A 19,034-nucleotide genomic window follows, 5' to 3' on the forward strand; every position below is an offset into this window, starting at 1 on the left:
GGTCATGCCGCAATCCCTTCTCCTCCATTCTCCTCTCGGGATCTTGGGCACGCACGCACACGCGCCCGGCGTGAGTTTCAAGCCACCGGGTCCGGGACACGAACCGCGGTCGACTATGTGGGAGTCCAGCGACATAGCCATTACGCTAACTGCTGGTTCCCTTGAGAGATTTTTGCTCTGGGGCATGTGCACAAGGTAGAGAGACAGAAAGCGAGAAATCACCCCCCATGGAGGATGGCCATGGCTTAATCCTTCCTCCTCCACTATCCTCTCAAGATTTTCACCACACACGCACACGTGCCCAGCATAAGTTTCAAGCCACAGGACTTGAACTGTGGTCGACTACATGGGAGTCCAGTGATGTAACCACCAAACCATCTACTAGACCTATGTCTTCTTTTCTTTTTTAACTGCCAGTGGGCATGTGCACTGGCAAGCGAGACAGAGAGACAAAGTAAGAAAGCACCTTCCAAGAGTGTAGTTATGCTGCAATGCCTTTTCTCCCATGCTTCCTTTCCATTGAGATTTTGGGCATGCAGGCACACTTGCCTGTCATGTGTCTCAAGTCACTGGGACCAGAATCCCAACTGGGGGTGCCCATGTGGGGTCTGGCTTCCTTACCACAGGCCAGCTAATTTATCATTTTTTTTCTATAAATATGTACAAAAAGTAAACTGTGGAAGAAAACTGGAAAAAAAACAAAAACAAAAACAAAAAAACCACAAACCCATATCCTTTGATTGCAGGGAAAAATATAAATTAATGAATTAACTTAGATATATAGATATTGGTAACACAGTAACTGGAATGGGAAGATTTTGCTGTGACTGTTCAAAAGAAATGTTCACATGTGGCTGCCAAAAAAACATATCCAATAAGTTTTTCACATTGATTAAACTTTAAGATACCTATAACTCCCTGGAAGCAAAATGGAAGGAAGAAAAATAGACATTTAGTAAAATAGTATCTTTGAAAACACTATCTATGGGTTAATCTAATCCATACTTTATCAAAAGTTAAGAAAATATTTTTTTAAAGATCGGTTTATTATAAAAATTTTTGAAAATACAAGTAAACAAAAAATAACATCAAAATTATCCTTAATCACACTACCCCAAAACATTAATACTCAGAAACATTAATATTTGTCTTTTTCTTTTCAGCTTTTCTCTATACATATGCACATATACATAGTTTTAAAACCATTTTAGGCATGGGAAAACATGCATATGTAAATAGCATAAATAATACAGTGCCAATATTAACCTGCACAAGCACTAAAGTTAACTTACCTTTCTCTTTAAGATTCCGAAATAGCTTTGATGAGCCTTTCCAAACTGGTGGTGTTTCTGAGAGCATTTGATTTAATTCCTATCACAGAAGTTATCATAATACTGGTTAATAGGTAAACTGATTACTTACAAAATAGTTTTTAAAAAAAATTCTCTACTTAAAAGTCTTAAAATTTGGCATTATTCACTCTATGTGTGGAACATAAAACCACAAAACCCATTACTCGTCCACAGAACTGATCATAAATAAATGGCCCAGTCCCAGTCTTTATTTTTTTTCTTTTAGTTTTTTTTTTAATTGCCAGAGGGCATATGCACTTGCCAAAAAGAGAGACAGAGAAAGCACCTCCCAGTGGGGTGTGGTCATGCCATGATCCTGTCTCCCCATTTCTCCATCTTGTCAGGACTCAGGGGCATGCATGCACAGGCACCCGGCATGCTTTTCAAGCTACTGTGGCTGGGGTTGGAGCTGCACTGTTGGTCATGTGAAATCTGGCTTCTTTAACCACTAGGCCATGATGCTGGCCCTTTTTCTCTTTCTTTCACAAGAGAGAGACAGAGAGAGAGAGAGACAAAGAGAGAAAGAGAGAGAAACAGAGTCAGGGACTGAAAGGGAGAGAGAGACTGACTTCCAACAAGGCATCCTCCCCCGTTTCAGCAGCCCATGTCATGTCACACATATGCGCTCAGGGAAGTCCTAAGACCTTTCCTGTGTGGGTCCAGCTGCATTACCACTGAGCAACCACCTAGTCCCTGCTGAAACCTTTTTTTCTTTAAAGTTTCTTTTTCTTCTATGAGCAAGAGAGACAAAGGCAGAGACACAGCACCTCCACTGGAATTCTGATGCTGCATTTCACTCTCAATTTCAGTCAGACCTAGATCATGGGCATATGTATGTCTTGTGTAGGCAGGGAGGCCTTGAGGCTCAAACCTGGAACCTTCTCATGTGGGTCAACCTTGCAAAGCACATGTCTTATCTGGAGAAAGTCTATTACTTTGACACTGGTGATCGGGTCAGTCTTTTCTCCTGTGACTTGCAGATCTTTCCATGTATCCTTGAAGCTGTTTCTAGATTAGAAATGTTATCTTGATCTAGTTTTTAAAAATCCTTGTAATACTACAAAACTATTTTAGTTACTATTGCTCTTTCATTAATCTTAATATGTGACAGACTCAACTGTTCTCATCTCAGTATTCCCCCCCCCCTTTCTTTTTGGCATTGTCAGCTCCCTTAAAAGTTTAGTTGGATATATAAACTTTTTTCTATAACAGAAAATTTTTTGCTCAGAAAGAAATGATTTTATTTCAAAAACTGCAAACAAACAAGGAAAATCCATATAAATCAGAGAAAAAAGTTCAGACAGCCTGAAAACGTATACAAAATATTGTTAATGTAGGGACCAGCAGTTAGCGTAATGGCTATGTTGCTGGACTCCCACATAGTCGACCACGGTTCAAGTCCCAGACCCGGTGGCTTAAACTCATGCCGGGCACGTGTGCATGCTTGCCCAAGATCCCGAGAATAGAGGAGAAGGGATTTAAAAAGTTAATTCCAAAATCAATTTTGTTGGAATTTTTTTTTTTTAATTAAGTTTATTCATTTACTTGCTCCACAGATGGGAGAAACAGAGAGTGAGAGAGATCAACCCAACATGGTCCTCACACTGTGATCCACCCCGTCTCAGCTGGCTCAGATTAGGAGCACATGGCCACATGCCCTGTGTGCACAGGGAGGTTCGTGGAGGCAAACACAAGTGGATACACGTGGATCCGACTATGCCACTGCTGTGCCACTACCTGGCACCCTCCATGATCGCTTTATGTGAGCAATGCTGTGGGCAACCAGAGCTCCACCCAGCTTAGGAAGCTCCGAAGAGCCTGCAGAATGCTTCTCAGCCTTGGCAGGACAGAGTGAAGGAGGGAAGTAATTAACCCACCATCTTCTGCTTCTCACTGACTGAGTCTTCCTCTGGGAGTGAACTTCCACACACTTCCAAGCTTGTGTGTACGGCAGGATGACAGAGGAAGCGAGCGCTCTCAGTGCACCTGAAGACCCAATGCTGCGGGGTTTCACTGTCTCACAGCTGGCTGCTACAGCAATGGCTGCCGTGGGAAGAGTGGGCTCAGAGGACGGAGGCCAGAGAGGAAGCTTCCTTCTACTCCCTTTGCCTTCAGATTCAGATCCTACCAACCCTTCAAAGCCAAGTTCAGTCTTCCCCAGTGAAGCTTTTTTAAAAGAATCTGACTATCGCCAGCTTTTTCCCTTAACCTCCTAGAGCATATTCACTAAGTGGCACTTACTTTTGCTTAGTGTGTACGCTGTACTACAACCATTTCACACTTTGGATGATACTGTAAAGGCAGACTTCATAAACCCCACCCCCAGAGCCCTGTGGAGTTGTGAATGCAAAGCAGGCTTGTCAATCAGTATTTACTGAATTGAACTGCATAAAAATTACTAGCAGGAAGAGCTTTGCATTTTTGCATATTTGCTTCTTTGTCAGTATCACAGGCTAGGCTGTAGGAAAGGAAGAGAACTTGGATAAGGTTTTGTTTGGGACTTAAATTTTAAATTTTGCTATCAGAACCATGGCATTTTCCTATTCCTCACTGTCTTCAAGTCACCTCTAGCAGCAAAGGTCAACTGTAGCCTTCTGTTTGAAGGCTTCACTGTGCCGACTGGACTTCCCAGCTGGTCACTCCTTCCGGGCTTTGCTCACTTGGGCCTGGCACATCTCCTTGCAGCCTTTCTGGGAGGGATCCACTCACGTCACTGAATTTAGCTCTACTCAACTCAGAGCCATGATGGCTGACCCCAGTGATTTTCTACTCCTTTTCCTGAGCAAAAGTAAATAAATAAATATGATTTTGTTTTTCATTTTCTCCAAAACCAGTGATGGTTCTGCCCTGCTCTATCCAAATCCTTTTGCCCACTCTCTGATGCTGATCATGGCATTTACAGGCAAATAGCTGACAGGAGGTGGCCTGGACCACTGCAGCTAAGTTTGCTGCCATCTCCAGACAAAGGAAACTGGTCTTTTGGAAAGGGAACCTTGGCCTTACTAAAGAAGGAGAATACTGGACATGAATAATAGAAGCCATGGGTAATTCAACTCAGCAAACGCTAATGATGACGTATGGCATGCCAGGCCTTGTGTGACATCGTAGAGTGCTTGGAAAAGACCTTCACATCTGGCACCAGAAGTCCTGGGTTTTAATCATGGCTCTGCCTTTTGTTACCTAAATGATCTTTTGTGTGTGTGTATGTGTGTGTTTGTGTGTATGTTTATATATATATGTATGTATATATATATATGTGTATATATATATATATATATATATATATATATAATATAATTTACATTTAAGCACTCTATACTTTTTTCAGAGTTAATTTTATTCACCATCACTATTATTATAATTAATTTGACCAGAGACAGACAGAGAGAGAAAGGGAAAGTGAGAAAGCAAGCTGCTAGGTCCAGGACTTGAATCAACAGTTGGGAATGTAGGAATCCAGCGCCTTAGCCACGATGCTACCTGCTAGCCCCAATCACTACACATCTTTACAGTGTACAACATGTTTTTTCCCAGCAAAAATACAGTGCGTATCAGTCAAGACAGAGCCATTACCATATATATACATTATAACATATAATTCATTTTTATGTCAACTAAATGTAGTGTCTTTTTTCCCTTCCTCTCCTTTTCTCCCTCTATTACTCCCTATTACCTCCCCTTTACTATCTCTAGTATCTATAGTTACTCCCTATTACATCTTCCAATCTTTCTGTTTCTGCTATAGGGAATAGACATTTGGTATACACTGAGCAGGGACAGTCTTTAATAGTCTGGGTTGCTTTGCTTAGCATTAAATCTATTAATCTACTTTGTATCAAATGTCAAGACCTCATTTTTTATGGCTGAGTAGTATTCCATAGAGTACAAATGCAACATTTTTTTTTTCAATCCACTTGTCTGTATTTGGACATTTGGGTTGATTCCATGTCCTAGCAATTGTAAATAATGCTGCAATAAACATGGAAATACAAGTGTTTTTCTGACTGAGGGTTTTCCCATCCTTTGGATAAATACTCTTAGAATTACTGGGTTGTATGGTAGTTCTATTTGTAGGTTTCTGAGGAATCTCCGTATCATTCTCCACAGTGGTTGTACTAATTTACATTCCCACCAACAGTGCAGGAGAGTTCCCTTTTCACCACAGCCTCACCAGTATTAATCATTCTTTATTTTTTAAATTTTGGTCATTCTGACTGCGGCTAAGTGGTATCTCATAGTAGTTTTGATTTATATTTCTCTTACGTTAAGAGATGAGCATTTCTTTCATATTTTTTGGCTGTTCGTATGTCTTCCTTGGAGAGCTGTCTGTTCAACTCATTTTCCCATATTTAATTGGATTATTTTTGCAGGTAAGCTGCTTGAGTTCTCTGCACATTCTGGTTATCAGTTCCTTATCTGAGGTATAGTTTGCAAATATATTTTCCCACTCTGAGGGCTGGCTTCTCACTCTAATTATTGTTTCTTTTGCTGTGCAAAAGCTTCTTTTTAGCCTATGCAGTCCCACTTGTCTATTTTTGGGACTATTACCTGTGCTTTGGGGGCCTTTTTTCCAACTTCAAGGTATCAAGTAGTTTCTCCCAGTAGTTTCATACATTGAGGTTTTGTCTTTAGATACTTAATCTATTTTGAGCTGACTTTGTTAGTGGTGAAAGGTCCAGTTTCATCCTCCTGCATGTGGATATCCAGTTCTCCCAACACCACTTTGCGGAAGAGATTTTCTTTTTCCCACTGCATAGTCATGTGCCCTTTGTCAAGGAGTAGCTGGCTGTATGTTCTGGGCTCTCAAATTCTGTTCCATTGGTCTACCTGTCTATTTTTGTGCCAATACTATGCTATTTTATCCCAGCTTTGTAATATGTTTTGAGGTCCAAAAGTAAGATGTCTCCTACTTTATTCCCCTTGCACAGTATTGCTTTGGCAATATATAGGGCCTTTAATGATTCCAGGCAAATTTTATGATTGTTTTTCTATTTCTGTGAGAAATAACCTTGGTAGGGAACCAGCAGTTAGCATAATGGCTATGTCGCTGGACTCCCACGTAGTCGACCGCGGTTTGCATCCCGGACCCGGTGGCTTAGAACTCATGCCGGTACGTGCCCAAGATCCCAAGAGGAGAATGGAGGAAAAGGGATTGCAGCCTGACCATCTCCCCTGAGGGGTGATTTCTCGCTTTCTGTCTCTATGTCTCTCTCTGTCTGTCTGGCGAGTACACATGCCCTATAGCGAAAAACCTCTTCAAAATAAAAAAATAAAAAAAAGAAATAACCTTGGTAGTTTGATTGGAATTTCAATGAATTTACAGATTAATTTGGGTAAGATTGACATCTTGTTTACAGTAATTCTTCCAACCCAGGTACATGGGATGCTTTTCCACTTTTTGTATCATTTTTAATTTCTTTTACAAGTGTTTCATAGCTTTTCTTGTGGAGTTCTTTCACTTTTTTGGTTAGTTATTCCTGATATCTTGTTTTTGAGGTTATTATAAATGGGACTGCTTTCTTCAATTCTATTTCTGTTTACTGTTGGTGTATAAAAATACTACAGATTTTTGGGACCAGCAGTTAGTGTAATGGCTATGTTGCTGGATTCCCATGTAGTCGACCACAGTTTGAAGCCCAGACCTGGTGGCTTAAACTCACGCCGGGCGCATGTGCGTGTGTGCCCAAGATACCTAGAGGAGAATGGAGGAGAAGGGATTGCGGTGTGGCCATCCCCCCTCGGGGGAGATTTTTCACTTTCTGTCTCTCTCTTTCTGGTGAGTGCATGCATCCTATGGCAAAAACAAAACAAATAAACAAACAAAAAAACACAACAAACCACCACCACCACAAACACAAAACCCTAGATTTTCGTATGCTGATTTTTGTGTCCTGCCACTTTACTGTATTTATCACTTCCAGACGTTTTTAAGTGAACTTTTTGGATTTTCTATGTATATAATCATATCATGTGCCAAAAGAGATCATTTCACTTTTTTTCCCTACTTGAATGTCTTTTATTCGACCCTCTTGTCTGATTGTATTGGCTACAATTTCCAGTACTATGTGTAAAAGGAATGGAGAACTGTCTTGCCCAAGATTTTAGTGGAAAAGCCTTCATCTTTTCTCCATTCAGTATGATGCTAGCTAGGGGTCTGCCATACATGGCTTTTCCGATGTTGAGGAACGTCCATTCTATGCCATTTTGCTGAGATTCTTAATCAAGAAGGGATGTTGTATTTTATTGAATGTCTTTTCTACATTGATATGAACATATGGTTTTTATCTTTCCTTCTGTTAATGTGCTGTATTACATTTATCGTCTTGCGTATGTTGAGCCATCCTTGTATCCCTGAAATAAAGCCTACCTGGCTTCTGCACAAACTTTTTTTTTTTTTTTTTGGAGAGATTTTCACTGTAGGGCGCGTGCGCTCGCCAGACAGACAGAGAGAGACATAGAGACAGAAAGCGAGAAATCACCCCCCAGGGGGGATGGTCACGCCGCAATCCCTTCTCCTCCATTCTCCTCTCGGGATCTTGGGCACGCACGCACACGCGCCCGGCGTGAGTTTTAAGCCACCGGGTCCGGGACGTGAACCGCGGTCGACTACGTGGGAGTCCAGTGACATAGCCATTACGCTAACTGCTGGTTCCCTCTGCACAAACTTTTTAATGTGTTGTTTTATATGATTTGCTACTATCTTGTTGAGAATTATTGCTTCTGTATTCATTAGAGATATTGGCCTGCAGTTTTCTTTTCTTTTCTTTCTTTTTTTTAATGTCTCTGATTGTTTTTAGAATCAGGATGATGGAGGCTTCATAGGATGAATTTGGGAGAGTTCCTTCCTTTAGAATCTTTAGAAATAGTTTGAGGAGAATTGGAGTTAGTTCTTCTTTAAAAGTTTTGTAGAATACAGAAGTGAAACCATCAGGATTTGGGCTTTTCTTTGTTGAGAGACTATTACTGATTCAATTCCATTGCTTGTTACAGGTCTATGCAGCCTTTCTATTTCTTCCTGGCTCAATCCTGGTAAATTACGTGTCCAGAAATTTCTCCATCTCCTCTAGGTTTTGTTTGTTGGCATACAATCACTCATAGTATTCTCTGATGGTGTTTGTATCTGTTATGTCCACTGTACTGCCTGTTTCCTTGCTGACTTCATTTATCCAGTTCCTTTCACTCTTTTTCTTGATATAGCTTATAGGGTGTCAATTTTGTTTCTCTTCTCAAAGAACCAGCTTTTGGTTTCATTTAGTATCTGGGTAGTTCTTTTGTTCTCTATTTTATTTATTTCTGCTCAAATCTTTATTATTTAATTTCTGATATTTCTGTTTTGTTTTTGTCTTTCCAGTTCCCTCAGATAGGTCACTAGGTTGTTTATTTGCCACCTTTCTGGCTTTTTTTCTTGTGGACACTAATTGCTATGAACTTTCCTCTTATGACTGCTTTTGCTGGGTCCCATAGGTTATAAAAACTTGGTCATTATCATTGGTTTCTATGAACCTTTTGATTTCAGTCTCAATTTCTTCATTGGTGGTAAAGTCATTCAGGAATAGGCTGCTTAGTTCCCATGTATTTTAAGGGTGCTGTCTGTAGTTGATTATAAGACTGATTCCACTGTGGTCTAAAAAGATGTAGGATAGAGTTTCTATACATTTGAATTTATAAAAGCCTGTTTTGTGCCCTATAATGTGGTCAGTCTTCGAAAATATTCCATGTGGGGGGGTGAGAAAAATGCGTATTTTGTGGTTGTTGGGAGAAATACTCTATAGATGTCTGTCAAGTCCATTTCACTTATGGTATTATTTAGATCTTGTATCTAGATGATCTGTTTAGAGGAGCCAGTGGGGTGTGGAGATCCCCAGCGATTATTGTGTTGCAGTCTATCTCTCCCTTTAAATGTAACACTCTTTTCATGTATTTATTTGCTCCAGTGTTGACTGCAAAGACATTTTAAAGTGTTATATCTTCTTGGTGAACAGGTCCATTTAGTACTGTAGAAAGTCCTTGTCTTTTCTTACAGCTATCATCTTAAAGCCTATTTTGTCTAATATCAATATCTCAACTCCAGCCTTTTATTTTTCCCAGTCCTTCACTGTTAGTCTATGTATATGTTTATCAGTGAGGTGTTTCTTCTAAGCAGCATATAGACAATTTCTTTCGTTTGTTTTTTTTTTATCATCTGTTCAGCCAATCTTTTCTTTTAAAGGAAAATGTAATCCATTAACATTCAGCATTATTACTGGTACTTGCAGACTTATCCCTGTCATTTTGCTAGCCATTTTCTTGGTTGTTCTTTGTTTTCTCATTTCTGTTTGTCTGTCTTGGACACCATCAGCTGAAGAGCCTGGCCTCTGCACGGTCCTCGAGAAGCATGGGCTCTTCCACTCACCCTGGTATTCCCCAAAGGCACAATCCTGACTGCACTGTGTCAGCAGGTGGTCGCAGGGCCCTAAGTCCTTCTTTCCAGACTTCTTGGTTTGCTAAGGCTGCCTCTTAATTGGGCTCTGAAGAAAGTTCCTGCATCTCCTTGATATATCAGAGCTCCTGGTCTTTTCTCAAAGTCAACTCTTTCAGCTCATTCAGGAAATGCAGCATTTTCCCGTTTTCTTCCAAACTCCCTATCACAGGCTCAGTCAGAAGGTGCTGTGTGGTCTGCAGTTCCATCGGCAGTGCATGGAAAGCCTGCTGCCTGTCAGCTTCCAGGTGGACTGACTTAACGGGCAGCTCTTACCTGGTGGTGTCCAGGGCCATGGCAAAGGTCTTACACTGTTTCTGAATGCATTTGCCACAGCCTCTAAGGGGCTGAGCACCTCAATCTTGGCATTGAGAATGGCTACCAGCTTCCGCTTCCTCTGACCCTGGAGGAGTTTCTGCCTTCTGTAGCCTCTCCCTCCCTCAATACAATGCTTCTAAATTCTTTTCAGTTTTTTCTTTGAAATTAGCAAGTCCCTTCTCCATCTTTACCATTAGTAAGGTCAGGAGGATTGTCCAAAGAAGTTGGGCTCTTTTTCTGTGGGGCAGAAAATTTGGCGTGGTTTTCTTTACTGTCGGTTTTTCTGACTGTGGAGTCTTTCTGACCGTGGTCTTCTCGTTAATGGCAGAGGGATCCAAGTCAGGCAGAGGGGTGCCCTTCCAGCATGGTGGACTGCAGCAGGCTCTTCCTGATCTTACTGCTTTTTTTGAGGGTTTCTTTGTTTTTGTTTGCTTGTTTTGCTATAGAGTGTGTGCACTTGCCAGACAGATGTAGAGAGAGAAAGTAAGAAATCACCACCAGGGGCAAGGGGAGGTGGCTACACCAGAATCCCCTCTCCTCCATTCTCCTCTCAGGATCTTGGGCACACATGCACATGTACCCAGCCTGAGTTTCAAGGCATCAGGTCCAGGACTCAAACTGTGATTGGCCATGTGGGAATCCAGCACCTGCTGCCCACCCCCACTGCTATTTTTGCTTTAGTGTAGCAGGCTGGGCCCCGGGGTCTTCAATCATCTTCCTGCTAGTTTTTTTTAATTTTTTAAATTTTTTTAGAGGGAGATTTTTTGCTATAGGGCACATGTACTTGCCAGAGAGACAAGAAGCGAGAAATCACTCCCGTGAGAGATGGCCACGCTGCAATGCCTTGTCCTCCATTCTCCTCTCAGGATTTTGGCCATGCACATACATGTCTGGCGTGAGGTTCAAACTACTTGGTCTGGGACTTGAACTGTGGTTGACCACGTGGGAATCCAGTGCCTTAATCACTATGCCATCTGCTGGCCCCATCCTGATGCCCTTGTTTTTAAAAGAGAAATTGTTGCTATAGGGTGCATGCACACTCTGGAGAGACAGAGAGTCAGAGAAACAGAGAAATCATCTCCCAGGGTGGATGGCCAGGCCACAAACTCTTCTCCTCCATTCTCCTACTGGGACTTTGGGCATGCACACACATGCAACTGGTGTGTTTAAGACACTTGGACAGGAACTCAAACTGCTATCTACTACATGGGAGTCCAGTGACATAACTATTACACCATCTGCTGGTCCTCCTCCCGCTGCTTTTTGATACGTGGGCTGCAAGAGCCTTTTGGATGGTCTTCTCACACTGTAAGTAACGGGACTTGACCCTCTTCCTCTTTTGCAGTTGCTGGGGTCCTGGCCACCTTCACGCGTCTTCCCACTGCTTGACACATCAGCTGCAGGAGCCTTTTGTTTTACTTCCATATTGCAAATATTAGGCCTCACCTGCTTTTTCTCCTGAATCTTCATTTCTTTTGGCCTGGAGCCCAGAGTGCTAGGATAGACCACAGAAGGCTTCCCAGTGCCACACTCAAAGGAGTCTACCATTTTTCCCATCTACCACTCAAAGGTCAGCTCTTTGTTGGAAACTATTTAAGTTGCATTGGATTTATACATTTGGAGGAAATCAATGAAAGAGATTATTACTGTCTATGAACATGATACATTTCTCCACTAACCCGTCTTTTTTTTTTTTAAGAGATATTTTTGCTATAAGGTGTGTGTGCTTGCTGGAGAGACAGACACAAAAAGTGAGATATCACCCTCAGGGGGGATGGTCCCCTCTCCTCCATTCTCCTCTTGGGATTTTGGGCTCAAACACACACACGTGCCCAGCATGAGTTTCATGGGGCCAGGTCCAGAACTCGAACCTCAGTCACCCATTGTGGGAGTCTAGCACCTTGACCACCACTCCACCTGCTGGCCCCCAACCTGAATTTTAAAACATGTAATTTAATGTCTTACTCATTTTCTGTAAGATATACTTTTAAGTTCTTATTGCTCCTCTAAAATGTATCTTATTTGATACTACGATAGTTTCCAATTGTTACTGGTCATGCAGAAGCACGTTACTAACTCTGGCTAGTGACCTTACATCCAGCAGAACTTTTCTAAGTTTGTTTTAAATCTGAATCCATGTAATTTCACATGTTTTTCTGAATTAATCCTTAGCACCTCCCTATTTTTTCTTGTTATACTACATGTTACGAACTGAATTGTATCCTCCCCTCCTAAAGTGATATGCTAAGGCCTAGTCCTCAGTACCTGAGTACTGTATAACCAAACTGAACTGCATACTAAAGAGTATTACTGCTTATGGGAACCAGCAGTTAGCGTAATGGCTATGCCGCTGGACTCCCATGTAGTCGACCGCGGTTCGCGTCCCGGACCCAGTGGCTTCAATCACACTGGGCATGTGTGCGTGCGTGCCCAAGATCCCGAGAGGAGAAGGGATTGCGGCGTGACCATCCCCCCTGGGGGGTGATTTCTCGCTTTCTGTCTCTATGTCTCTCTCTGTCTGTCTGGCAAGCGCACACGCCCTACAGTGAAAAAACCTCTCCCCCTCCAAAAAAAAGAGTATTACTGCTTTTGATAGAGGACCTTCGAAGCGATCATTCAGGGGAGGAGCAGGTGTTGTGATAGCTGAGGTGCTGGACTCCCACATGGCCAATTGCAGTCTGAGTCGGGAACCTGCTGGTTTTCTCTCTCGCTCTGTGTTTATCTATGGTAAGCACACGTGTCCTATGGAAAACTTAAAAAAAAGATAACAAATTTTTAAAAGACACCTTTTGGTTTATTACATGAGGTCAACAGAATGGGCCCTAATACAGTATGACCAGTGTCCTTTTAAGAAGAGATTGGAGGCTGGGACCAGCAGTTGGCATAATGGCTATGTCACTGGACTCCCATGTAGCAGAACATGGTTCAAGTCCTGGACCCGGTGGCTTAAACTCACACCGGGCGCGTGTGCGTCCGTGTCCAAGATCCCTAGAGGAGAAGGGATTGCGGTGTGGCCATTCCCCCATGGGGGGTGATTTCTGGCTTTCTGTCTCTCTGTCTCTTTCTGTCTTTCTGGCGAGCACATGTGCCCCATAGCAAAAATGTCTCAAAAAAAAAAAAAGTTTTTCTAGGTTTATACACTGCTGTGAAATTATTGGATCATTAAGTATATTAAAGTATAAGTTTACTAGGTGTATGTGCATGCATTGTTGCAGAATTTAAAAACAGGCATAGAATTGTGAGACATAGGTATGTGTATCTTTAACTTTAATAGACAATGCCTAATTGTTTTCTAAAGTCAACATACCAGTTTACATTAGCACATGAGATTTACTACTGATCCACATCTACACCACCTCTTGGAATTGTTCACCTTTTAATTTTATGAAAAACTGGAGGTAAAATATTACACCTTGATGTAATTTAATTTGTGAAAAAAAAGTATATATAATATGTGTCTGTATATGTGTGTGTGTGTGTGTGTGTGTGTGTGTGTGTGTATACTGCCTATGAGGGCAGTGTCTGTAGTGAATGTGTATAGACTTTTCTTTGCATTATTATTACATAAACAGTACAGGATAGCAGCTATTTGCACAGTACTTAACATACATAATGTCTGTGTGTGTGTGTGTGTGTGTATATATATAAATATATATATTTATATATATATATATATTGAGAGAGAGAGCAAGAGCGTGAGAGAGAAAGAGAACATGCATTTATGTTTACACCAAGAGTTTTACCTTACCTGTTTGGAAAGCGACTTCCATGTTTTAGCAACTAAAATAAAACAAACAAAAAAATTAGATAATAAATATTTCGTGTATTATCTATCCATATTTAGTAGGCATTCACAAACGTAACTCATAACCGAACTTTATGTCCAAAAGGCAAAAATTTTTTAGCCTCAAGATTTCAATCCAAGGTATTGTCTTATTTGTGTTATCTATTTATTTCATATATTTAAAGCTGCTTATACTAAATAATGTCAAAGATATAGGAAATATTTTTCCATAATTGTATTACCATTTTTATTTTTTTTTAAATGCACCTATATGGTGCATGTGCTTGCCAAAGAAAGGGCAAGTGACAGGGGAGGGGGGTAAGAGGTGTGAAAAATTACCCCCTGGGAGGCAGGCCATGCCACAATCCTTTTCCTCTAATCTTTTCTTGGGATTTCGGACATGCATGCACATGTGCCCGGCATGATTTTCAAGCTGCCGAATCTGGAACTTAAATTTGGACTCAGCCACATGGGATCCAGCTGCCTTAACCTCCATGCCTCTTGCTGGCCCTCACGTTATCTTAATATGGGTCTTTCTGGGTTTATAAAATGTATTAACTTACTCCATGTTAAACATCTGACGGGCTTAAAAGTACAAATTATTTTTATTAAATATTTGTATAAAAATATAATGTTAACATGGAGAAATTATATTCTAAAGCGCTACCCATGATTTTGCTAAGATAGGATCCCTGAATGTAACTCATAGGTCAGGTCTCTCTGGGATGAAGGAGAAGGATGGGGGGTAAAGAGAAAGAGATGAAAGGGAAACCCTTATCCTGTTTCCACTCTACAGGAAACAGCAGAAGCAGCTGTCCAAGAAGCATCTCTGGAACAAGAATGCAATAGCTGAAATGTCTGGGACCACTTTTCTTCTGGTTCTTCCTTACACCCCAAAGCTCTTACAGACAATGTGTATGATTATGGGACAGAAGTACAACATACAGTGCCATTTCCTCTGCTTGGATTTGAATGCTGGAAATACCTAATGCCTGCTGAAGAGTTACCTCCAGGTTTCTACCTACCTAAGTCCAATAACGCAGTTGTACCAGGAAACTGGTCAACGATTACTTCAGCAACACTGTAATAATGACAGCCAACAATTGTTCTGCCTGGCAATGGGCTATTTCTGATAGTTGGACCTCTGTGTCTGGGTTCTGCATTACGCATGTTCAACCAATGGGGGATGGAGAATGTGGCATCGTTATTGACATGCACTGTGCAGCAGGCCTATGAGGGCGGTGTCTGCAGTGGACGTGTTCAGACTTTTCTTTGCATTATTATTACATAAACAGTACAGGATAGCAGCTATGTACACAGTACTTAACTACAGCAGGTATCAGAAGTAATCAAGGGATACTCAATATATGCAGGATGATATATGCAGGTTCTATGCAAATATCATGTCTTTTACAAAACAAACTTGTGGATCCTCGGATTTTAGTATTCTTAAGAGGTTCTGGAACCAGTCCCCTGAGAATGTGGAAAAATAACTGCAATTAATAACTTATCCAATTCGAAATTACAAGATAGGTATTTCTTGCTGTGTAACGTTCTCTTTTTTTTTTTAGGCAATATAATAAACTCATTTTAAGATCAAAAGGGAAGAAATATTTTTCTAAAATGTGGCAAACTGATTTTCATGGATTTCTTTTCTATGTATTAATAATGACAACATACTTCTTTTTACCTAGGACAGCTTACACAAATGTAATCGAGTGATTAAAATAACTGGCCTATAAATTAGACTTTAATCTATGTTGCTGTATGCATTCGTTCCACAAAGATAGTTTCCTTTAACAATGAACAGAATAATGTAAATACTATTTATTCTTCTGTTTTTCTTGAATTATAACAGTAAGAAGAAAAAAATTGTACAAAAGTACATGTACATGCTCTTACGCAATGCTCAAAGCTATTTATCAGAAGAGGAAGTTAGACACTCTTGAGTTCTGTAGGATTTATGAGATTTCCATGGTAAATTATTCACAAAAGACATATTCATTCTGCCGGAAATGTCACGATTTTCACTATTATTAACTTTTTATAAAGAATAAAGAGTCATTAAGATGGTTCTTCAAAGGGTTTTCTGATTTTCTAAATTCCTTATTTCATATGAAGTTACTGCATATATAAATAAAACTTGGATGGAAAGAGATTTCAATTCTATTGGAAATATTTCATTTCAAAAGCTGCAGGCTGGTGTTCATTATATTTTTAATATTTTTATATGTCCAAAATGTGTAATAACTGTTTAAAATCTAAATTAAAATAATTCTTGCTGTTATATGAAAATAGTTCAAGAAGGGAAATTCACCTTTGAGCTTCTATTTATGTAGGTAAAACAAGAGTATTTTCTAGTTCTCAAAAACAAAATTAAAATCAACAATGAGATATATATCTCAACTAACATTTATTTGAACTGTAATTATCAAGCAAATGTTTACACAGTGTTCTTAGCATTTTTTTCCTGTTGAATGTCATCGTAAAATTATACCGAAGACTCTGAAAAATAGTAGTTATGAATGCCAGCGCTAGCGATGTGGACCCCAGACACTGACACTGGTGACGCGCTCACTGTGTCAGGTACCACTCCACGCCCAGCAGACTCACTCCGTCCTCAAAAAATCTTCCTAGGCTGTTGTTACTTTTATAAATGAGAAAAACAGAAGATTAAATAACCAACCAAGTCCTCGAAGTTAGTAAATGAGTACCGAGGTGTAAATACAAGTCTGCTCAACTTCACTATGTGCCTGAATTAACATTCACATTCAGGGACTATCAGGTGGCATACTGGTTACATCACTGGACTCCCATGTAGCTGACCACAGTTTGGGTCCTGGACCCGGCGACTTACAGCTCAAGCTGGGAATGTGTGCATGCATGCCTACAATCCTGAGAGGAGAATGCAGGAGAAGGAACTGTGATGTGGCCATCCCCCCTGGGGGGTGATTTCTCACTTTCTGTGTCTCTGTTGCTCTCTGTCTCTCCAGTGAGCACAAAGGCCCTATAGCAAAAATCTCTAAAAAAATTTACATTTTATTTTACGTATTTGAGTTAATATTCGATCTATAGGACATGTTTCTATTCTGAAGCTATTTCTTCTTTTTAAATTATTTTATTTGTCGTGATGATTATTTTTAATTTGACCACAGAGAAAGCAAAAAAGGCAAACTGCCTGGTTTGGGACTCAAACCAAGGTCAGCCTTATGGGAGTCCAGCATCTTAACTACCATGCCACCTGCCAGCCTCCAATTTCCAAACTTTCAAAACTGTTTTTTACAAATATCTTGGTCTACTGTGATTATCCTTTCATGTTTCAAAAGTGTTGGTTAGAAATTACTAAGGTTCTGGTTATAAATATTCTGTCCGACTTCTTTTTTTAATAATGGAAAACAGTTTTTTTTTTTTTTTAATTCCCTGAAACTACGGTTTTAGAATGCCTATCAAAAGTATTACATCAAAAGTTACTTCTAGGGACCAGCAGTTGGCATAGTGGCTATGTTGCTGCGCTCCCACATAGTTGACCACAGTTCAAGTCCCAGACCCAGTGGTTTAAACTCACACTGGGTGTGTGTGCATGCGCACCCAAGATCCTGAGAGGAGAATGGAGGAAAAGGGATCGTGGCATGGCCATCCCTCCAGGGGGTGATTTCTCGCTTTCTGTCTCTCTGTCTCTCTGGCAATCACATGTACCCTATAGCAAACCCCGCCCCGCCCCCCAAAAAAGTTACTTTTAAAAAGTAAAATCCAACAGTGGGCTTCCAGTGTTTGTGTATCATTTAAAGAACAACTTTTTAAATTGAAATTTTACAAAAATTACATAATTTGAAGCAAAATCAATTTGATGATTTAAGAAATCCTTTCCTTCAAGAATTTTTTTTTGAATACTTACCATAGGCCAATGTGATATTTGGCACACACACATTTTGGTTTTTTTTTGTTTGTTTGCTATAGCTCCTGTCTCAAAATTCCCCAAAGCCCTCGTTTCCTAAGTACCCAGGATAATAAGCACGTCTTCTATGAAAGCATTTGACTTTTTGTCCTCGGTTCTTTAAATAGTTCTGGAACAGCCTCATATTGATAAAGGTACAAGACAGTCTGACTTTCTCCTGCTCTCATTTAACTGCTCCACTTTCTCCCCAGGACAGACCACAGAAATGACATGTTCTCTTCCCCAAGGTGAGCCAGAAACTAAAACTGAACTCTCAATTTTCCCCTGCCTCTCTGTCTCAAAGCTGGCTGTAAAGAAATTCTCTAGAAACCAGCAGTTAGTATAATGGCTATGTCGCTGGACTCCCATGTAGTCGACCGCGGTTCGCGTTCTGGACCCACTGGCTTAAACTCACGCCGGGCGCGTGTGCGTGCGTGCCCGAGATCCCGAGAGAGAATGGAGGAGAAGGGACTGCAGCGTGGCCATCCCCCCTGGAGGGTGATTTCTCGCTTTCTGTCTCTCTGTCTTTATCTGTCTTTCTGGCGAGCACATGCGCCCTATAGCAAAAACCTCTCCAAAAAAAGAAAAAAACAAAAAGAAATTCTCTACCCTACCTTGTCTATGTGAGATTGAAAGACCCTCCTTCCCAAGAGGGCCGGGTACGGGGAGGAGAGCCTGGTGCACAGGGTGGCCGAGAAGACTCGGAAGGGCCTGGTGTGCTGAGCATCCCCGCAGTCTGTCAGCGCTAGACCAGACCTTCTTGCCCAAGCAAGTCTCTATACAGTCGTGTGTGCCTCGTTTGCACCTACACAATGAAGTATCCATAAAAAGCCCAAAGGACAAGGTTCAGAGAGCTTGTAGAAGCTTGCAGGAAAGTGAACAAGAACTACCCGTGTGCTGGGAGGGTGTACCCCAACTCCAGAGGACAGACACCCCTCCTCTATGTTTTTCTTCATATGTGGTTCATCTGTATCTTTGTTTTGTTTTTTTCCTTTTTCTTTCTTTCTTTTCCCTTTTCTTTTCTTTTTCTTTTTTCTTTTTATTTTCTTGAGATTTTTCCTATAGGATACATGTGCTCATCAGAGAGACAGACAGAAACAGAAAGAGAGAAGTCACCCCCCCAGGGAGAATGGCCACACCGCAATCCTTTCTCCTCCATTCTCCTCTCAGGATCTTGGACACACATGC

General features: G+C 40.9%; 1 protein-coding gene across 1 annotated transcript in view; it reads right to left on the reverse strand.

Moving 5' to 3' along the window:
* The window catches only part of MICU3 (mitochondrial calcium uptake 3), a 111,273-nt gene that overhangs the window by 53,278 nt on the left and 38,961 nt on the right, over window positions 1-19,034 (reverse strand). Inside the window, exons 4-5 of the mRNA XM_006149710.3 lie at window positions 13,877-13,908; window positions 1,293-1,371 (exon numbers count right to left, since the gene is read on the reverse strand). Coding sequence (XP_006149772.1) covers window positions 1,293-1,371; window positions 13,877-13,908 — 111 coding nt within the window. The remainder of the gene's footprint in view (window positions 1-1,292; window positions 1,372-13,876; window positions 13,909-19,034) is intronic.

The sequence above is a fragment of the Tupaia chinensis genome, unplaced genomic scaffold (assembly GCF_000334495.1).
Source record: "Tupaia chinensis unplaced genomic scaffold, TupChi_1.0 Scaffold000271_1, whole genome shotgun sequence".
NCBI classification, from domain to species: domain Eukaryota; kingdom Metazoa; phylum Chordata; class Mammalia; order Scandentia; family Tupaiidae; genus Tupaia; species Tupaia belangeri.